Genomic DNA, 23665 nt, shown 5'->3' on the forward strand with positions numbered 1-23665 from the left:
TTATCTTCACTTCACCTGGTTCACTATCTGCACTGTGGCCCCTCTGCTATGCTGTTCCTTCACTTTGCTCCGTGTGTGTGTGTGTGTGTGTGTTTGTAGGTCAGCAAAAAAGAGGCTGCGGTGTAATTATTCCATTGAATATTAAAAAGTACAGATAAACGAGCCAGTAAAGTTGATGCTTAGCAATACCACAATATTTAATCATTTAGATCAGAGGAACAGGTTACCAACGGGTTTCCGAACCCACCCTACATTAACTTAACTTTCTGCCAACTTCCCAGTTGTGAGAAGGGAGAACAACAAAGAGGAAATGAAGGTCAAGAGTTTTGCTATCAGTGTACTGACCCTTGCTAGTCTCTTGAAAGGACATTACGCATTTTAGTTATCATCCCTGCTGATAAATATATTTTTTTGTAGGTGGGTGAAGGCAAGGGTAATCCAGCACTACAATTGGAAGAACTCCTCTTCTTCTTCTTGTGGTTGTCAGCAGGCTACATGTTCATTGTCACATTGCTGCAGCCTCTTTCTCTTAGACTCGAGTCCTGCTGCACAACTGGTCATATTCACAAGGCTTCACCAGCTCATTGCGTACTTAAGGGTGACAAATTGTACAAGATCTTTGATGTGAAAAACTAAACCTGCTGTGCAAAATGCATACAGATTGGCAAAATTTTACAATGATTTCCACTGTTTAATGCAACACATGCAATGTAAGCAGTTTAACCCAGTGATCAAAGAAACTTATTTCGAGGTGAAAACAAATGTGACCATACTCAAAATGTACTCATTTGAACCAGTAGATAGCCTTTCTTTCTTTCTTTCTTTCTTTCTTTCTTTCTTTCTTTCTTTCTTTCTTTCTTTCTTTCTTTCTTTCTTTCTTTCTTTCTTTCAGCCTCTTGTTGAAAGCCTGTATCTGTTATTCTTTCTTCTTTTTTCCCTCTCGTTATGTTAAAGAAAAAGAAAATAATAATGATCATATGCTCAGTAAACAACATTAATATCAGCCTTCACAACTATACTCTAACAATAATAATCCTTCCGTGGTTATGTTTTTGCAGATTATTACATGTTTCACACAGCAAATTTTATTTTTATCTCTTCTTTTATTGTGATAATACTTTAAACTTCTATTAGATTCCTTTGGGATTTGTCACATGTGCTGGTGACAGCCCTCACAGATCTTATTTTTTTGTCACTATAAGAACAATGATTATCACAGCCAATACAACCACCGCCAACGGATGGTCCATGATCCCTTGAATAAAGAAAAACAGAAATTAGTCATCTAGTATTATTTCCAACTCAAACAACTGTTAAATCATTAATAATACCAATTATTATAGAAAATAAAAAGTTTCTTTACAATCTGGGTTTTATTTCCATAGTTTTGGCCATCACTCCTGTCACATTCATTTTTTAACCTGGTTTAAACAAAAGGCGCAGATACAGTAACAAACGTTAGTTGCCGTCAACTCAAAAATGTTATCTTCACTTCACCTGGTTCACTATCTGCACTGTGGCCTCTCTGCTCTGCTGTTCCCTCACTTTGCTCTGTGTGTGTGTGTGTGTGTGTGTGTGTGTGTGTGTGTGTGTGTGGGTGTTTGTGTGTGTGTGTGTGTGTGTGTGTGTGTGTGTGTGTGTGTGTGTGTGTGTGTTTGTTTTGTAGGTCAGCAGAAAAGAGGCTCCAGCATGATGATAACATAAAATATTAAAAAGTACAGATAAAAGAGCCAGTAAAGTTGGAGCTTATCAATACTACAATCTTTTATCACTTAGATTTGGGAGCAGGTTCCTGCCAGGTTTCCAAACCCAGCCCTACATTAACTTAACTTTCTGCCAACTTCCCATCTGTGAGAAGGGAGAACAAGAGGGGTGAAATGGAGGTCAAGAGTTTTGCTGCCAGTGTGCTGACCCTAGCTAGTCTCTTGAAATGACATTTTAGCAATCATCTCTGGTTGTGAATATATTTTTTGCAAGCAGGTGAAGGCAAGGAGAATCCAGCACTACGATTAGAAGAGCTCATCTTTTGGTTGTCGGCAGGCTTCATGTTCATTGACACATTGCTTCTGCCTCTTTCTGTTAGACTTGAGTCCTGCTGCATATGTGGTCATATTCACAAGGCGTCACCAGCTCGCTGCGTACTTTAGAGTGAAAAATTGTACAAGATCTTTCATGTCAAAAACTAAACCTGCTGTGCAAAATGTGATGTGATGCTTGTCCTACATCTCTGGATCTTTTGAAGTCAAATGTTAACTTTTCTGATAAAAATGATGGCCACAACTATGAAATAAGACCATATTTCATTTTATTATAAAAGGCAGAATTATTCAGACTACACTCTGATATGCTTACATGACCACTTATATATTTTCAGGCTCAAGTGACTTGTTGATGAGCTGCTGTCTGCAGTTCAGCTTCAAGTTGGCATGCTCTTTGTTACTATTCCTCCACTGCAGCGCATCATGAAAATACAAACTGGGATTTTTGTTCTAGAAGGACTGTAACTTTGGGAAATGTCCTCCTGATTTGGCTAAATCAGACACTTGAGCTAAATTCAAAGTGGAGACGGACAACTTTGAGCCTTCATTATCTCAGGAGATTTTGTACCCAGGTGCAGACAGAATTGCAGAGAAGACGCCAATGGTGTCTTTACTCTGAACCCATTACATCGTGCACTCAACACTAATGTACTTATCTGTTACATTTCAGTCCCACTTGGAGCTATCCCTTCACAGCCAATAAGGAACAATAACTCCTTTAATGTGCATATGACCATGTTTTAAGATAGACTTCCAAAAATCTGATCTGAAATCTGAAGTTACAGTCACACTTACATTTTCTGAGGGCATTCCACATAGAGACCTAAGAGAGAGAAACAAAGAAAGAGTAATAATAGTTAGTGTATAATGAAGCTGCATCATGTACATCATTTCAAAGGTGGACAACTGAAATTATCCCTTTTCACGAAATATTATAATATCAGCACTCCACGTTGATTGTGTGGTGGTATAAGATCAGTAAATCTATTTATTACCTGGGAAGCAGGAACTCCAAAAGCTTTCTGGATTTCATACCATGCAATATCATTGCGGTTAGACTTCAGAAGTTTGCCCTCATAGAACAGACAGTCCACAGTGAGGCAGACGTTCGGGTTGGCCACCTGTCTTCTGCTCCCAGCAACAACATAGTTAGGATCGAAGGTGTGATGCATCACCACCAGAATTGTTTTTTTTCCGCCTGTGAACAAGAGTCACAAACATGATGAAACTCAAAAGGAGGGATCAGGCTCGTTCACTGTGAAAGAAAAGGGTTTTTTCCATGGTGTTTTTAAACATAGGCATAGCAACGTTGAGAATAGGTATGTAATTTAAAGCAGTATTAGTTGATTTTTTTTTTTTTCTGCCACATTTGAAAGTTTTGAAAAAAAATGGCGATTTTCACAAATGGCTCCACCAGGGTGATGTTTAGACTGATATTATTTTATTTATTTTAAAAGAACTGCCATTTTGGGGCCATGGGGTTTACTGCTTAAAATTAAAAGAAATTTAAGTAGTTTAAACCAGTATGAAAAAAAATGTTTTTCATACTAAAATAAAGAACTTTGCATGTGATTGGTCAAATTTCCATGTGAATCAGTGTGAAATTTGCCAAAGGCATTTCCTACCTGGAATGTTCTCCAGGGCCTCCCCGATGTCCTTTCCCACTCTTGACACAATAGGACAGAAAACCATAACATAGTCACATTGTTCAGGGGAGGACACCTCAGTTTGGCCAATGCCTCTGAGTCTCTCAATGTACTCTAGATGAGCCCCATTAGTTTTTCCTGCCACTTGGACAAAGAATCTTTCCCCAGACACTGAAGACAGAAGAAAATGTTTGAGTCATTGTTGAGCTGTAACATTGTTTTTGTACAGCCACACCATCAAACACAGATTCAGGATAGATTAGAATAGGTATTTTAAACCTCCCCAAACTTTACTACTTTAGTAAACAAGTGTAAGTTGATATCACTATGTGTTACATTTTCACATGATTATAGCATCTTAACATTACTCTCATATGTTTTTGTTTGTTTGTGTCAGTGGAGGTGTTCAACATGTGATTGAACACACCTTCAAGGCTCCAGCATGATGAATACATAAAATATTAAAAAGTACAGATAAAAGAGCCAGTAAAGTTGGAGCTTATCAATACTACAATCTTTTATCACTTAGATTTGGGGCAGGTTCCTGCCAGGTTTCCAAACCCAGCCCTACATTAACTTAACTTTCTGCCAACTTCCCATCTGTGAGAAGGGAGAACAAGAGGGGTGAAATGGAGGTCAAGAGTTTTGCTGCCAGTGTGCTGACCCTAGCTAGTCTCTTGAAATGACATTTTAGCAATCATCTCTGGTTGTGAATATATTTTTTGCAAGCAGGTGAAGGCCAGGAGAATCCAGAACTACGATTAGAAGAGCTCATCTTTTGGTTGTCGGCAGGCTTCATGTTCATTGACACATTGCTTCTGCCTCTTTCTGTTAGACTTGAGTCCTGCTGCATATTTGGTCATATTCACAAGGCGTCACCAGCTCGCTGCGTACTTTAGAGTGAAAAATTGTACAAGATCTTTCATGTCAAAAACTAAACCTGCTGTGCAAAATGTGATGTGATGCTTGTCCTACATCTCTGGATCTTTTGAAGTCAAATGTTAACTTTTCTGATAAAAATGATGGCCACAACTATGAAATAAGACCATATTTCATTTTATTATAAAAGGCAGAATTATTCAGACTACACTCTGATATGCTTACATGACCACTTATATATTTTCAGGCTCAAGTGACTTGTTGATGAGCTGCTGTCTGCAGTTCAGCTTCAAGTTGGCATGCTCTTTGTTACTATTCCTCCACTGCAGCTCATCATGAAAATACAAACTGGGATTTTTGTTCTAAAAGGACTGTAACTTTGGGAAATGTCCTCCTGATTTGGCTAAATCAGACACTTGAGCTAAATTCAAAGAGGAGACGGACAACTTTGAGCCTTCATTATCTCAGGAGATTTTGTACCCAGGTGCAGACAGAATTGCAGAGAAGACGCCAATGGTGTCATTACTCTGAACCCATTACATCGTGCACTCAACACTAATGTACTTATCTGTTACATTTCAGTCCCACTTGGAGCTATCCCTTCACAGCCAATAAGGAACAATAACTCCTTTAATGTGCATATGACCATGTTTTAAGATAGACTTCCAAAAATCTGATCTGAAATCTGAAGTTACAGTCACACTTACATTTTCTGAGGGCATTCCACATAGAGACCTAAGAGAGAGAAACAAAGAAAGAGTAATAATAGTTAGTGTATAATGAAGCTGCATCATGTACATCATTTCAAAGGTGGACAACTGAAATTATCCCTTTTCACGAAATATTATAATATCAGCACTCCATGTTGATTGTGTGGTGGTATAAGATCAGTAAATCTATTTATTACCTGGGAAGCAGGAACTCCAAAAGCTTTCTGGATTTCATACCATGCAATATCATTGCGGTCACACCTCAGAAGTTTGCCCTCATAGAACAGACAGTCCACAGTGAGGCAGACGTTCGGGTTGGCCACCTGTCTTCTGCTCTCAGCAACAACATAGTTAGGATCGAAGGTGTGATGCATCACCACCAGAATTGTTTTTTTTCCGCCTTTGAACAAGAGTCACAAACATGATGAAACTCAAAAGGAGGGATCAGGCTCGTTCACTGTGAAAGAAAAGGGTTTTTTCCATGGTGTTTTTAAACATAGGCATAGCAACGTTGAGAATAGGTATGTAATTTAAAGCAGTATTAGTTGATTTTTTTTTTTTTCTGCCACATTTGAAAGTTTTGAAAAAAAATGGCGATTTTCACGAATGGCTCCACCAGGGTGATGTTTAGACTGATATTATTTATTTTAAAAGAACTGCCAATTTGGGGCCATGGGGTTTACTGCTTAAAATTAAAAGAAATTTAAGTAGTTTAAACCAGTATGAAAAAAAAATGTTTTTCATACTAAAATAAAGAACTTTGCATGTGATTGGTCAAATTTCCATGTGAATCAGTGTGAAATTTGCCAAAGGCATTTCCTACCTGGAATGTTCTCCAGGGCCTCCCCGATGTCCTTTCCCACTCTTGACACAATAGGACAGAAAACCACAATGTAGTCACATTGTTCAGGGGAGGACACCTCAGTTTGGCCAATGCCTCTGAGTCTCTCAACGTACTCTAGATGAGCCCCATTAGTTTTTCCTGCCACTTGGACAAAGAATCTTTCCCCAGACACTGAAGACAGAAGAAAATGTTTGAGTCATTGTTGAGCTGTAACATTGTTTTTGTACAGCCACACCATCAAACACAGATTCAGGATAGATTAGAATAGGTATTTTAAACCTCCCCAAACTTTACTACTTTAGTAAACAAGTGTAAGTTGATATCACTATGTGTTACATTTTCACATGATTATAGCATCTTAACATTACTCTCATATGTTTTTGTTTGTTTGTGTCAGTGGAGGTGTTCAACGTGTGATTGAACAAACCTCCAAACATTTGATATGTGTGTAACTTCCTGTTTAAAAGCTACTGCATGTGCAGGACAGCCACGGCTTCCTCTTCTGCAGAAAGTGCTTTTACGTGGCTCAAAGACCTCTGCTGTGTCTGCCTGTTTGGATCTTTTGTTCAGGATGTTGTGAAAGCTGTTAAAATGTTCTCAATGATTAAATGTTATCTGTTATAGTGACTGAATGTAGTTTAGTTTATATTGCAGTCTTTACAGAGCAACATATGTTGGCAATTTATCAAACAAGTAAATGTTTTCTTACCGGTTGCCACGTCCATGTCTCTGAGAAAGAGATAAAGAAACAGAGAGGAACCTTGAGTCAACATTATTTAACAAAATTAAATAAGGCTGAATAAGTAGCAGGTGTATATGCATCACAAACTGCTGTGTCACAGCTGCTCTTGTACCCAGCCCACAAGACACTGTAAAAAATACCTTAAAGGTCAATAACCTATATCATGGCAGCAGTTCACAGCCTAGCAGGGATCATTTGAAAGGATTTTGATATGCCTACTTACGGAATAGCTTGATAATCTGTTTGTATAGTCTCTGGCATATTCAGTCCACAGTAAACAAGAAAAACCTCACAGCTCCTCCCTGTGAGTGAAGCACTTTCACTTTTGCTTTGACAAGTAACATGTTCTCAAACTGACCACTAAAGACAAGGGGCAGAGCTGAGCCAATGCTGCTGGTGCAATACATGAAGGGATTCACCATCCCTTCGATCCTGACTAGATTCACATTTCCGTTGTCAAAACGCACCATCATCGTGCCAACACTGTTCCTCACAGTGGGGGTAGTATTGGCCGGAGGTGTGCTGCACCCTCAAGTTAAACTTTTAAATGTAAAAATGCTGGTGAGCCACAATGGAAATTGAAAGAATTAGCATTTTTTTCAAGGATTACATCAAATTTGTTTTTCAGCTGTGCAAAAACTTTACAAAGACAAGCTCCACAAATATGATACTTTTTTTTTAATCCATCCATTTTTTATTTCTTCTTTATGATGAAAAAAAAACATAATCTTGATATCTGAATGAGCGCAAATCAGCAGCAGTCAATATTTTACAGAGATGTTTTGTCTTGATTTTAAACATTTAAAACACGTTTAAACATGCACATGGCTTTACACTGTCATTAAATGATTTTGTTCCAAACTCACATTAAAATGTCTCTGTCGAACTTCCGGTGACGTCATAGCAGACATGGCAGCATAGAAACGGAGCTCCGCCAGACGATAAAAAAAAAAAGTGACAACTAGCGGTAATAGACGTCCAAATATCAGTAAACTTGTACAAAATGACTACGACCGCGAGACAAAGAACTCTCAACAAAGGTAGCTGGAAAGAAAAGGAGGACGCATGGAGACCACCGAGTCCAGCTAGCTTAGACACCCCAGCTAGCAGCCAGAGTCAGCAAGAGCTAACGCTACTGGAGGAGTTGAAAAAACTACGCCAAGAAAATCAAGAAGGGCATAACCAAACTAAAATGTCCCTTGGGCGACTGGAGCAAGCGGTTACAGATATAAAAGACCAAATGGCTAAACATGAAGAACGTATTGGACAAATAGAGGAGAAAGCTAGCGAGGTTGGAGACACGGTCATGCGACACCAGAGGGCGCTGCGATACTTGGTTCATCGTGATATGGACCTCTCAGCAAAATGTGAGGATCTCCAAAACAGATTGAGACGGAACAACATAAGGATTTTTCAGATTCCAGAAGGAAGTGAGGGCAAGGATACGGCTGGATTTGTGAAAGGGTTGCTCCGGGAGACACTGAAACTATCACCAGAAATGGACATTAAGATTGAGAGGGCATACCGGTCACTCGGACCTAAACCTAAGGACTCAGCGGCACCTCCCAGGTCGATAATAGTGAGATTCCTTGACGCAGCAATAAAAGATGAGATCATACGACAAGCATGGAGCCAGAAACAAGTCTTTTTCCAAGAGAAAAGGATTTTCTTCTACCAAGACTACTCCCCCGACCTACAAAAGAAAAGAACGAGAGTTCACAAAGTTATCAAACAACTCAAAAATAAGGAAATACAGGCAAAATGTCTGTATCCAGCACAACTGAAAATAAGACTGAAGACCGGGGATAAGATCTTCAAGACACTAACGAGTGCTGCACCGCTGCTGAGGGAGCTAGGAGTCGAGATGCGCTCCGGCGAAAGACAGCAAATTGAGGATGAACTGAGGGAAGGCTGGAGGAGCAGCGCAAAGAGAAAGAGGGACACGGTGCTGTCAACATTGGATCTTAAGGCTCTTCTACAAGGAGACACCTGAACCGACTCCACACATCAAGATAGCCTAGAGGAAGTTTATTGACTGAATTGAAAGGAAAAGGGGACGTCAACCTCACGAAAAATGAGCGTCATAAACATTGTTATGACACAGATGTGAGTAACTTTGGATAGTTAAATGTCACAAATGTATATGTGTTTTATAAAGTTCTGGCGGATGCTGTATTTAGGCTTAACATGAGTGGATTACACTCACTTAGACCTTTTTTACACATTAGTGTAATATTGGTTGCTCTCGTATTGAGCATTGTTCCCACAGAGAGGGCGGGTCACACCTCTCTGTCCCATTACCAACGGGGGTCGGCCACAGTTAAACTAAAGTGGACGACAGGAAAGGTGGAAGTTTTGTTCTGTGTTACTAATGTTAGGTTTCTGTTTTCTCTGACATACTTTATGGACCAAAGTTTGCACAAGTGTATACAAGTAAAGCATATCTGTATAACATGTTTGTTAAAACAAAAAGGGGAACACATCATAATACCACATAGAGAATATGACTTACCTGAATTTTATTAGTTACAATGTGAGAGGAATCAATAACCCAATTAAGAGGAAAAAAATATTTGGGCAATTAAAAAAATTACATTGTTCTGTAGCCCTACTTCAAGAGACGCATTTATCTGAGATAGAGCACCTTAAATTAAAAAGAGAGTGGGTTGAGCAAGTTTATAGTGCAACATGCAGAGGGGGGAAGAAAAGAGGAGTTGCTATCCTGTTTAATAAATCTGTTTATTACAATAATGAAAAAATCTTTCAAGACGATGAAGGCCGATTTGTCATGATAATTGGAACAATTGGTGGCACAAAGATAACCATTTTAAACCTATACGCCCCAAATGAAGACTGCCCATATTTCTTTAAAAAGATTGCAGGCTTAGTGGCAGATAAAGGAGAAGGAATCATACTTGTGGAGGGAGATTTTAATTGTATTTTGAACACAAAACTAGATAGACTACCAGCTATAATAAGACCTCAGTCCAGAATGTCTAAAAGCCTATTAGGTATGATGACAGAACTGGGATTGGTAGATGTTTGGAGACATTTTCATCCTAATGACAGGGATTTTACATTTATGTCTCAAATACACGGAAGTTACACAAGGATAGATTTTTTCTGCATGTCAAAAAAAGACCACAATTGAACCAACCACCATCTCAGACCACAGCCCAGTTGTTATGAAAATTAATAAAGGGCCAAATGACCACTTTAAGTACTGGAGGTTAAATGTTTCATTACTGGCAGATACTCAGGCTAAACAAGAAATACAAGCTGCTTTATCTGAATACTTTGCAATAAATGATGACGGTATTGTTTCTCCATCAGTAGTATGGGACGCAAGTAAGGCCACAATACGGGGGAAGATTATTTCCATTGGCTCTAGAATAAAAAAACAGAGGCTTATAAAACAGCAAGAACTGGAAAATGAAATAAAAAGATTAGAGAGGGAACATAAACAATTCAGAAAAGAAGATACACTTAAAAAGCTTAAAAAGCTAAAAAGAGAAGCTAAGCAAAAATTAGATGAGATATTAACACACAAGGCAGGAGGGAGTCTCAGGTATATTAGTAGAAAATACTACGAAATGGGAAATAAAGCTAACAGGTTGCTGGCCTTTCAGCTCCGGAAGGCCCAGTCCAACCGTATAGTTGCTAAGATCAGAAATCCAGAGACTAACCTTGTTGAGACTCATCTTAAGAAAATATCAAATGCATTTGCAAAATATTATGAACAGCTATATAAGGCTGAGGTACAAGAATCACAGAAAGAAAATATTAATGAATTCTTGAAACCTCTCAAACTGACTAAACTGTCAAATGTGGAGGCAACTAAATTAGTAGAGCCTATCACAGAAGTTGAAATAAGAGAAACTATTGCTAAACTAAAAAACAACAAATCACCGGGAACGGATGGATTTAGTGGGGAATACTATAAGATTTTTGTAAATGAGCTTACTCCCATACTATGCAAAGTATATAATTATGCATTAAACTCAGGAGATCCTCCAAAGTCATGGTCAGAAGCAATTATTGCAGTCTTACAAAAAGAAGGAAAAGACCCCATACAGTGTGCTAGTTATCGCCCGATAAGCCTCCTATGTGTAGACTACAAAATTTTAACTTCTATCCTAGCCACTAGAATTCAGAATTATATAAAGAAACTGATAAAACCAGATCAAACAGGATTCATTATAGGCCGTCATGGAACAGACAACATAAGAAGAGCACTAAATTTACAGTCAATAGCAGGGAAAGACAGGACACCTTCAATGCTTTCTCAGCTTAGACGCTGAGAAGCATTTGATCGGGTTGATTGGCTATTTTTGGAACAAACACTGTTAGAAATGGGATTTGGTGAAACATTTGCTACCTGGATTAATACAATTTATAAAAATCCTAGATCAAAAGTTAGGGTTAATGGCTGTTGTTCGGATCCGTTTAATGTGGAAAAGGGTGTGAGGCAGGGAGACTCACTGTCACCCATTCTCTTTGCACTTAGTATAGAGCCCTTGGCGGCAGCTATACGTCAAAATGCACAGATCCAAGGAATGGAGGACAAAGGAGGAGCAATCCACAAGATAGCCCTTTTTGCTGATGATATTTTGATGTTCATAAAAAATCCACTTCTTTCTATTCCCGCACTTATGCAATGCCTGCACAAATATGGCTCAGTCTCAGGATACAAAATTAATGAAAACAAATCAGAGGCAATGATGGTATCAGGGAAATGGCCTACACAGTTAAATGAAAACATCTCCTTCCGCTGGTCCAGACGGGGATTTAGATACCTGGGAATCACTCTCACTGCAAACTCCATGCATTATTTAAGGCTAATTATAATAATCTACTTAGACAAATAAAAAATGATATAATAAGATGGGAGGTTCTTCCCCTCTCTCTGCTGGGAAGGGACGAGACAGTGAGGATGAACCTCCTGCCACGAATGCTGTTTCTGTTCCAGTCCTTACCTGTAAGAGTGTCAATCTCTACCTTTAATATGTTGGATAAACTAATTTCTAAATTTATTTGGCAGAGAAAGAGGCCCAGGATAAGACTTAAGACTCTTCTTCTACCAAAGGAAAAGGGGGGTCTAGGCCTGCCAAATTTTAAATACTATTATTGGGCTGCACAGTTAAATGCAGTAGTGGCCTGGATTAGAAATGATGAGGAAACTGGGTGGGTCCGGATTGAACAGAGTACAGCTAAAGGTATATCCTTATCAATAATGCCTTTCATCAATGTGAAACCTGTTAATAAGGCTAAAATTGAAAATGAATGGATAAAACATACTCTGAAGGTGTGGACAATAGTTAGAAAAAAGTTTGGAGGTCCATTATCCATTATTATTTGAAAGGTGGGTGGATAAAGGTATTAGAACAATTAACTCACTATTCAATGGAACAGAGTTGAAGTCATTTACCCAGCTTCAGGAGCAGTGTCAACTTCCATCCAATGATCTGTATAGATACTTTCAAATAAGACACTATATTAGAAATCATAAAGAAAGGGAGTTGCTTAGCAAAAACCCAAATGATATAGAAGATTATCTTATTAGTATTGTAGAAAAACACTTCCCAACTAAAAAACATGTTTCTCATATATATAAAAGGCTTATAAACTATACACTGCAAAATACTGAAAGTATAAAGGGAAAATGGGAACTGGAACTAAATGTTATAATTGCAGATAATGTATGGGAAGAGCTGTGTACAAACTGTCATAAAGGACTTAATAGTCAGTTATGGAAAGAATTTGAATTGAATTAAAAATAAGGTATTTTAATACACCTCTCATAATTTCAACGTATGTGAAAGAACCTAATGTCGAACTGTGTTGGAGAAAATGTGGAAAAATTGGAGATCATTCACATATCTTCTGGGACTGCCCAGTAATCCAAGGATTCTGGAAGAGAATCAAGGAAGAAACTGACAAAATCTTACAAGTGAACTCCCCACTGGACCCACTGATATTCCTACTGGGAGCTATACCTAAGGAGACATACAGTTCAGATCAAAGATGCATGTTACGGATACTTTCACTGATTGCTAAGAAAATGATAACTATCAACTGGAAGGAGCCAAAACCACCGACTATAACTCAATGGGTACGGAGACTGAAAAGGGTCTACACAATGGAGCGAATGACTGCAAGTTTACAATTGAAAATGGACACCTTCAAACAAAGGTGGAACTGTGTTACTCTGTATTTGGATGAATGATTAATGAATATGGGTTATGATAAGATGGTTGTGTTTCTCTTCTCGATATTGTACTACTGTAACTCCCCTTGGTACAAATATCTGCTTTTCATGTGATTCCCCTTTATGGTATCTCTACTGCATTCAATTTGCTTGTATTTTAATTCATATGGTCCTATGTCAGTGAATGTTTTGTTTTGTGGAAAAATGAAAATATCTAAATAAAGAGTTAAAAAAAAAAATGTCTCTGTCTTTTTTCTTCCTTCCTTCCTTCCTTCCCCCTTATGTTAACGAATCCCCCTCCTCAAGACCTCCAATGCTCAGTGCAGAGTTGTCATCAAGTGAAGAGAGGGGGGGGGGAGTATCTGAATGGCCCAAGTCTAGGTCTACAAGTAAACAAAAGTCCAGGTGTATTCATTTAATGATGCAAATGGCAGATCGGGAAGCTTGAAAAAGGAAACTTAAAGTTTAAGTCACAACTCATCACACTGTCTCCCCCATTTCTTTCCAAGACATCAGTGTTGTTTGCTGGCGTCTGACATGATGGATTGTACAAATTGGGATAACTTTGCACACCTGCCAACAGTCTCTAATCAAAGACTGTTATTGTGCCACTACTGTTCTTCACAGTAGGTGTGATAATTGCTAGAGATTGGCTGGTCGCTAAAGTTAACATTTTGTACATTCACATCAAAAGGTTTGTGAATCAAAATAGGAACTGAAACTTTTTTATTTTTTATCAATCACATTTTATATCAGTGATGCAACAAATGTGATAAAATCACTGGATTGATTCATTTTTATTTTGTGTTCATGAAGGAAAAACATCATCTTAATGGTAATAATACTTTAAACTATGATAGGTTCCTTTGGGATTAGTCGTGCATGCTAGTGCAGGCCTCAGAAAATATCTTAAAGGTCAATAACCTATGTCACTCCGATGCATGGTAGAGAGTCAGCACTTCACAGCCTAGCAGGGATAATTTGAAAGGATTTTGTTAGTCTCTGGCATATTCAGTCCACAGTCAACAAGAAAAACCTTACAGCTCGTCCCTGTGAGTGAAGGAAGGAAGTGAGGGAGTCACACTATGAGCACTTTTGGCTGCGTGCGCCTCGTTGTCTTGCTCAAAGCTGAATCTTCACTCACACACATGGCTTTACACTGTCATTAAATGATTTTGTTCCCCATTCATTATTATAAAATAATAATGATCATATGCTCAGTAAACAACATTAATATCAGCCTTCATAACTACACTATAATAAAAAATAATCCTTCCATGGTTATGTTTTTGCAGATTATTACACGTTTCACACAGCACATTTATTTTTATCTCTTCTTTTATTGTGATAATACTTTAAACTTCCATTAGATTCCTCAGGGATTTGTCGCATGTACTAGTGACAGCCCTCACAGATTTTTTTGGCACTTCATAAACAATGATTATCGTGGTGATTACCACTGCTGCACTCAAAAGTGCACCAACAACCACCCCACTTGTCCATGATACCTAGAATAAAGAAAAACTCCTGCACGTGTGTGTGCGGCAAAAAGTTAAATTTCTTTATTGGTTCTTTATTACTAAATAAATACTTTTTACATATTATTTACAAAAGGTGCAGATACAGTAACAAACGTTAGTTGCCGACAACTCAAGGAATGTTATCTTCACTTCACCTGGTTCACTATCGGCACTGTGGCCCCTCTGCTATGCTGTTCCTTCACTTTGCTCCGTGTGTGTGTGTGTGTGTGTGTGTGTGTGTGTGTGTGTGTGTGTGTGTGTGTGTGTGTGTGTGTGTGTGTGTTTGTAGGTCAGCAAAAAAGAGGCTGCGGTGTAATTATTCCATTGAATATTAAAAAGTACAGATAAACGAGCCAGTAAAGTTGATGCTTAGCAATATCACAATATTTAATCATTTAGATCAGAGGAACAGGTTACCACCGGGTTTCCGAACCCACCCTACATTAACTTAACTTTCTGCCAACTTCCCAGCTGTGAGAAGGGAGAACAACAAAGAGGAAATGAAGGTCAAGAGTTTTGCTGTCAGTGTACTGACCCTTGCTAGTCTCTTAAAATGACATTACACATTTTAGTTATCATCCCTGCTGATGAATATATTTTTTCATAAGTGGGTGAAGGCAAGGGTAATCCAGCACTACGATTGGAAGAACTCCTCTTCTTCTTCTTGTGGTTGTCAGCAGGCTTCATGTTCATTGTTACATTGCTGCAGCCTCTTTCTCTTAGACTCTAGTCCTGCTGCACAACTGGTCATATTCACAAGGCTTCACCAGCTCGTTGCGTACTTAAGGGTGACAAATTGTACAAGATCTTTGATGTGAAAAACTAAACCTGCTGTGCAAAATGCATACAGATTGGCAACATTTTACATTATTTCCACTGTTTACAGCAACACATGCAATGTAAGCAGTTTAACCCAGTGATCAAAACAACTTATTCATTCATTTCATTCATTCATTCTTGTTGAAAGCCTGTATCTGTTATTCTTTCTTCTTTATCCCTCTTGTTATGTTAAAGAAAAATAAAATAATAATGATCATATGCTCAGTAAACAACATTAATATCAGCCTTAACAACTATACTCTAACAATAATAATCCTTCCGTGGTTATGTTTTTGCAGATTATTACACGTTTCACACAGCAAATTTTATTTTTATCTCTTCTTTTATTGTGATAATACTTTAAACTCCTATTAGATTCCTTTGGGATTTGTCACATGTGTTGGTGACGGCCTTCACAGATCTTATTTTTTTGTCACTTAACTCACAGCCATTCCCGCAGCTGCAATCGAATATGCACCAACAACCACCGCCAAGGGATGGTCCAACCCTTGAATAAAGAAAAACAGAAATTAGTCATCTAGTATTATTTCCAACTCAAACAACTGTTAAATTATTAATAAAACCAATTATTATAGAAAATAAAAAGTTTCTTTACAATCTGGGTTTTATTTTCATAGTTTTGGCCATCACTCCTGTCACATTCATTTTTTAACCTGGTTTTAACAGCAGCATCACTAGATACAGACCTGCCAACCTTTAAAAAACTCTCAGAGTACACTATGCCACACATGTGTGTGCAGCAAAAAGTTGAATATCTTTATCGGTTCTTTGTTATTACTAATTTTTACATATTATTTACAAAAGGTGCAGACACAGTAACAAACATTAGTTGCCGTCAACTCAAGACATTTTATCTTCACTTGACCTGGTTCACTATCTGCACTGTGGCCTCTCTGCTCTGCTGTTCCCAATATCAGCACTCCACATTGATTGTGTGGTTGTATTGGATCTAGTTCAGTAAATCTATTCATTACCTGGGGAGCAGGAACTCCAAGAGCTCTCTGGATATCATACCGTGCAATATCATTGTCAATATTTTACAGAGATGTTTTGTCTTGATTACAAACATTTAAAACACATTAAAACATGCACATGGCTTTAAACTGTTATTAAATGATTTTGTCCCCCACTCACATTCAAATGTCTTTCTTTCTTTCTTTCTTTCTTTCTTTCTTTCTTTCTTTCTTTCTTTCTTTCAGTCTCTTGTTGAAAGCCTGTATCTGTTATTCATCCTTCATTTTCCCTCTTATTATGTTAAAGAAAAATAAAATAATAATGATCATATGCTCAGTAAACAACATTAATATCAGCCTTCATAACTACAATGAAACAACAATAATCCTTCCGTGGTTATGTTTACCTCTTACGTTTCACACAGCACATTTATTTTTATCTCTTCTTTTTTTGTGATAATACGTTAAATTTCTATTAGATTCCTTTGGGATTTGTCACATGTGCTGGTGACGGCCCTCACAGATCTTATTTTTTTGTCACTTCATAAACAATGACTATCACGGCCATTACCACAGCTGCAATCAGGAGTGCACCAAGAACCGCGACCCGCGGATGGTCTTTGGACCCTAAAATAAAGAAAAACATATAAATTAGTCATCTAGTATTATTTCCAACTCATACAACTGATAAATTATTAATAATACTAATTATTTAAGAATATTTGAGGTTTCTTTACAATCTGGGTTTTATTTTCATAGTTTTGGCCATCACTCCTGTCACATTCATTTTTTAACCTGGTTCAAACAGCAACATCACTAGATACAGACCTGCCAACCTTTAAAAAAGTCTCAGAGTATACAATGCCGTGCACATGTGTGTGCAGCATAAAGTCGAATATCTTTATCAGTTCTTTGTTATTACCAAATAAATGCTTTTTACATATTGTTTACAAAAGGTGCAGAGTGTGTGTGTGTGTGTGTGTGTGTGTGTGTGTGTGTGTGTGTGTGTGTGTGTGTGTGTGTGTGTGTTTGTTTTGTAGGTCAGCAGAAAAGAGGCTCCAGCATGATGATAACATAAAATATTAAAAAGTACAGATAAAAGAGCCAGTAACGTTGGCGCTTATCAATACTACAATCTTTAGTCACTTAGATTTGGGGGCAAGTTACTGCCAGGTTTCCAAACCCAGCCCTACATTAACTTAACTTTCTGCCATCTTCCCAGCTGTGAGAAGGGAGAACGAGAGGGATGAAATGAAGGTCAAGTGTTTTGCTGCCAGTGTGCTGGCCACAACTATGAAATAAGACCATATTTCATTTTATTATAAAAGGCAGAATTATTCAGACTACACTCTGATATGCTTACATGACCACTTATATATTTTCAGGCTCAAGTGACTTGTTGATGTCATGCTTGAGCTGATTCAAAGTGGAGACAGACAACTTTGAGCCTTCATTATCTCAGAAGATTTTGTACCCAGGTGCAGACAGAATTGCAAAGTAGACGCCAATGGTGTCATTACTCTGAACCCATTACATCGTGCACTCAACACTAACGTACTTATCTGTTACATTTCAGTCCCACTTGGAGCTATCCCTTCACAGCCAATAAGAAACAATAACTCCTTTAATGTGCATATGACCATGTTTTAAGATAGACTTCCAAACATCTGATCTGAAATCTGAAGTTACAGTCACACTTACATTTTCTGAGGGCATTCCACATAGAGACCTAAGAGAGAGAAACAAAGAAAGAGTAATAATAATTAGTTTATAATGGAGCTGCATCATGTACATCATTTCAAAGGTGGACAACTGAAATATCACTAAATATTATACTATCAGCACTCCACATTGATTGTGTGGTGGTATAAGATCAGTAAATCTATTTATTACCTGGGAAGCAGGAACTCCAAGAGCTTTCTGGATTTCATACCATGCAATATCATTGCGGTTAGACTTCAGAAGTTTGCCCTCATAGAACAGACAGTCCACAGTGAGGCAGACGTTCAGGTTGGCCACCTGTCTTCTGCTCCCAGCAACAACATAGTTAGGATTGAAGGTGTGATGCATCACCACCAGAATTGTTTTTTTTCCGCCTGTGAACAAGAGTCACAAACATGATGAAACTCAAAAGGAGGGATCAGGCTCGTTCACTGTGAAAGAAAAGGGTTTTTTCCATGGTGTTTTTAAACATAGGCATAGCAACGTTGAGAATAGGTATGTAATTTAAAGCAGTATTAGTTGATTTTTTTTTTTTCTGCCACATTTGAAAGTTTTGAAAAAAAATGGCGATTTTCACAAATGGCTCCACCAGGGTGATGTTTAGACTGATATTATTTATTTTAAAAGAACTGCCATTTTGGGGCCATGGGGTTTACTGCTTAAAATTAAAAGAAATTTAAGTAGTTTAAACCAGTATGAAAAAAAATGTTTTTCATACTAAAATAAAGAACTTTGCATGTGATTGGTCAAATTTCCATGTGAATCAGTGTGAAATTTGCCAAAGGCATTTCCTACCTGGAATGTTCTCCAGGGCCTCCCCGATGTCCGTTCCCACTCTTGACACAATAGGACAGAAAACCATAACATAGTCACTTTGTTCAAGGGAGGACACCTCAGTTTGGCCAATGCCTCTGAGTCTCTCAACGTACTCTAGATGAGCCCCATTAGTTTTTCCTGCCACGTGGACAAAGAATCTTTCCCCAGACACTGAAGACAGAAGAAAATGTTTGAGTCATTGTTGAGCTGTAACATTGTTTTTGTACAGCCACACCATCAAACACAGATTCAGAATAGATTAGAATAGGTATTTTAAACCTCCCCAAACTTTACTACTTTAGTAAACAAGTGTAAGTTGATATCACTATGTGTTACATTTTCACATGATTGTAGCATCTTAACATTACTCTCATATGTTTTTGTTTGTTTGTGTCAGTGGAGGTGTTCAACATGTGATTGAACACACCTCCAAACATTTGATATGTGTGTAACTTCCTGTTTAAAATCTACTGCATGTGCAGGACAGCCGAAGCTTCCTCTTCTGCAGAAAGTGCTTTTACTTGACTCAAAGACCTCTGCTGTGTCTGCCTGTTTGGATCTTTTGTTCAGGCTGTTGTGAAAGCTGTTGAAATGTTCTCAATGTTTAAATGTTATCTGTTATAGTGACTGAATGTAGTTTAGTTTCTATTGCAGTCTTTACAGAGCAACATATGTTGGCAATTTATCAAACAAGTATTGTGTTTTCTCACCGCTTGGAGCTTCCTGCACCATGTCTCTGAGAAAGAGATAAAGAAACAGAGAGGAACCTTGAGTCAACATAATTTAACAACATTAAATAAGGCTGAACAAGTAGCAGGTTAATATGCATCACAAACTGCTGTGTCACAGCTGCTCTTGTACCCAGCCCACAAGACACTGTAAAAAAATACCTTAAAGGTCAATAACCTATATCATGGCAGCAGTTCACAGCCTAGCAGGGATAATTTGAAAGGATTTTGGTATGTCTACTTACGGAATAGCTTGATAATCTCTTTGTAGAGTCTCTGAACTATCCGTACCACACTCGACAAGAAAACACTTACAGCTCCTCCCTGTGAGTGAGGCACTTTCACTTTTGCTTTGACAAGTTGTTCTCAAGTTGGCCACTAAAGAGGAGGGCAGAGCTGAGCCAGATTTCCTGTGTCAGTGTTTGTTAAGAGATGAGATGAACACAGCAGGAGGAAGGAGTAACTGCACAGCATGTTTGTACAATGCTGCTGCTGTAATAGATGAACATATAATGTGTTGTTTATAGATTAAAGAAATAGCCTGCTGTTAGAGTCCACTCACGTTGGGGGTGGAGGGAGTCACACTATGAGCACTTTTGGCTGCGTGCGTCCTCGTTGTCTTGCTCAAAGTTGAATCGTCATTCAAGTGACTCTGGAGAGGGATTCACCATCCCTTCAATCCTGACTAGATTCACATTTCCGTTGTCAAAACGCACCATCATCGTGCCAACACTGTTCCTCACAGTGGGGGTAGTATTGGCCGGAGGTGTGCTGCACCCTCAAGTTAAACTTTTAAATGTAAAAACGCTGGTGAGCCACAATGGAAATTGAAAGAATTAGCATTTTTTTCAAGGATTACATCAAATTTGTTTTTCAGCTGTGCAAAAACTTTACAAAGACAAGCTCCACAAATATGATACACTCACTACAATCCATTCTTTTTTATTCTTTATGTAGGAAAAACATAATCTTGATATCTTAATAGGCGCATGTCAGCAGCAAGTCCCGCAACATGGTGAAACTCAAAAGGAGGGATCAGTCTGGTGCACTGTGCTAAAACAAGTTTCTTTCCATGGGCTTAGCAGGGTTAAAAATCAGTAGGTGAATTATTTTTTTTCATCCACTTGATGGCAGCACAACCCTGTTTTAAAGTTGATAGGGATAACTTGTCAACAAGCAGCTGTTTATTCATACATACTGCACAGCAGGCATGGAGCATCATTACTTTGTCTATCTGTCTTTCTGTGCTTTGTGCAGGTAGCGTACTAACTACATTTTTTTTTTTAAATCAACAGAAACACCTGTTCCCAGAAATGTTTTTTCAGTTACAGTGTGCAATCCACTGTATGGAAGCCCTGTCAGTGTAGTGGAGGGAAAATGGTGATCTGTATTCAATTTAAGTTGTGCCATGATCTCTTTTTAAAAGTGTTTGTTTTTCTAGAGCTTATTTTGTCCCCAAGAATATGAATTGCAGCACCACCCCATGTTCTCTATAGGACTAAAAGCATTTAAATTGTATACCATCTGAGTTTTAATTATGTTGGGGTACAAAGGTAGGGCAGGTGTGGGAGATCTCATCTTTCCTGGCCTGGACTTCCTATCGCAGGCGGGAGTTGTCATGCTGTGTGGCTTGATAGCTCCTTTGCAGCTGGGCAAGCTGTTGCTGGTTCACTGTGGCTTGCAGCTGAGTTTGCGCTGACATAGCAGCGCTATCTGCCCGAGCACCTCTGGGATGGCGCGCTGTGGCTTTCCAACTGGGTCATTAACATAGCTTATTAGCTCCTGTAATTTCTCATTGCAGGTGCGATGTCATAGCTATTCAGGTGGCCTCTATCCTCTATGGAGAGGCAAGGGGGCCAGCGACAGCATCCTGCAGGGCTGGGTCGTCTGAAAAGGGAAGAGCTCTGGTTCTTGTCACACTGGGGTTTTAGCTACTCGTTTTATTGATGAAGCTGCGACAGCCAGTGGGTTCTATAAACTTATGTGATGGGTTGCTTTGTTGCTGATGCTGATGCACAGGTGAGAGGCTTTACCTGTGACTAACAATCCTACTGGTTAGTAGGTGTTATGCTAGTTACTCTCATGCAACCTATCATGTTAGGATGTTAATGGGGTGCCTTCAGCACCTCGGGGGGAGTAAGGCACAGTTAATAGTGTTAGTGACCTCAGGCTCTAAATAGCATGTACACTATTTAGGGCTAAATGAAAAAAATACTAACCACTAGTACACTACAACAATCTACAAGCCACAGTCGAATATGTTTTGCAAGTTATGAGTGCTTAAATTCCCAAAAACGTAAAAACTTCAACCCAAAAAAAAAATTTCAGATCGACAGACACTGTTCTGCCATTGTTTGTTCAAGCCACACATGGTCACCTCCACTGACCAGCCCTTGGCGTGACGTGGCCATGTCCGCCATCTTGAACACTCCGTAACTTCATCTTCCAAGAGATCGCGGAGGCCATCTTGTCTCTCTCTCGCTTTGTCTCTCTGACTCACACACACAGACCTTTGTCTTAGTGTTTTAGTTTCATAGTTTGGCTGCTGTGGTTGGATAATAGATTTTTGTTGATTGAAGTCTTATTGATTATTGATTAATTTGCTAACATTAATTAATTATATTATATTTTACAGAGCAGTTTTCTGTGTATACTTGTGATGGTCAGTGCTCAGATTAATTTCCTTCACTCTTCCTTTAACATTTAAAGTGAACCCTTCTTTTGAGACTGTTTTCCGGTCTGGTTACAACAACACATCCTGTAAATCATACTCATTTGATGGCCTTAAAAAGCAAGTGAGAAAAGAAATTCTGTTTTGTTCATATGTGAAAACAGGTTTAATTAAATTACATCTTCCACGGTTAAATACAAGGTAAATTCCAAGCTATACAACATTTCTCTCATCTGCACTTATCATCACAGATGAGAGAAAAAACTGACATTATTTAATTTTAAAGAATGTGAGGGCCATGGGGCAAACTGCTAAAAAATTAAAAGGCACGTATATAAGTAATTAGAACCAGTATAAACAAAAATGTTTTCATACTAAAATAAAGAACTTTGCATGTGATTGGTCAAATTTCCATGTGAATCAGTGGGAAATTGGCCAAAGGCATTTCCTACCAGGAATGCGCTCCAAGGCCTCCCCAATGTCCGTTTCAACTCGTGATGCGACAGAAAACCACACCGTAGTCACTTTGTTCAGGAGAGAATACCTCAAAATGGCCAATGCCTTTAAGCTTTTCAACAAAGTCTTTATGAGCCCAATTCATTTTTTTTTTTTTTTTTTTGCCACTGGACAAATTTGTTTTTCATCTATGAGAAAACTTAAAGACAAGCTACACAAATATCATACAATCACTTTGATCCATCATTTTTTATTTATTTTTTATGATGGAAAAAAAACATAATACTTGATATCTGAATGAGCGCAAATCAGCAGCAATCAATATTTTACAGAGATGTTTTGTCTTGATTTCAAACATTTCAAGCATAATAAAACATGCACATGGTTTAACACTGTTATTAAATGATTTTGTCCCCCATTCACATTACAATGTCTTTTTTTCAACATGCCTGTATATGTTATTCTTCCTTCTTTTTCCCTTTTATTATGTTAAAGAAAAATAAAATAATAATGATCAGAAATGGATTTGCATTTCTATAGCGCTTTTTCAGTCTACTGTCTGCTCAAAGTGCTTTACAACACTTGTCACATTCACCCACACACATTCATACGCTGATAGCAGAGGCTGCCATGCATCATTAGGAGCAATTTGGGGTTCAGTATCTTGCTTAAGGACACTTCGACATGCAGCTGGGGATTCGAACCAGCAACCTTCTGATTACTAGACGACCCGCTCTACCTCCTGAGGTACAGCCGCCCCTCAGTGCTCAATGCTCAATGCTCATTGCTCATCATACTATAACAACAATAATCCTTCCATGGTTATGTTTTTGCAGATAATTACACGTTTCACACAGCACATTTATTAGATTCCTTTGGGATTTGTCACAT

At 38.3% G+C, this 23665-nt stretch overlaps 1 protein-coding gene and 1 long non-coding RNA gene across 2 annotated transcripts; both read right to left on the minus strand.

The window, feature by feature from the left end:
- Positions 1-1083: 1083 nt before the first annotated feature.
- On the minus strand, positions 1084-2915 carry LOC141017588 (uncharacterized). The gene is made up of 2 exons (XR_012180659.1): positions 2835-2915; positions 1084-1255 (listed from the first exon to the last, which is right to left on the minus strand). It is a non-coding gene; the product is annotated as an uncharacterized lncRNA (long non-coding RNA).
- Positions 2916-2951: 36 nt separating this feature from the next.
- LOC141017698 (uncharacterized) lies at positions 2952-7160 on the minus strand. Its single transcript, XM_073492430.1, has 8 exons — positions 7084-7160; positions 6828-6847; positions 6098-6289; positions 5472-5674; positions 5272-5299; positions 3665-3856; positions 3035-3237; positions 2952-2957 (listed from the first exon to the last, which is right to left on the minus strand). The coding sequence occupies exons 1-8, from the start codon at positions 7119-7121 to the stop codon at positions 2952-2954; spliced, it is 882 nt and encodes a 293-aa protein (XP_073348531.1). The 5' UTR covers positions 7122-7160.
- Positions 7161-23665: the final 16505 nt, after the last annotated feature.

The sequence above is a fragment of the Pagrus major genome, chromosome 22, assembly GCF_040436345.1.
Source record: "Pagrus major chromosome 22, Pma_NU_1.0".
NCBI classification, from domain to species: Eukaryota; Metazoa; Chordata; class Actinopteri; order Spariformes; family Sparidae; genus Pagrus; species Pagrus major.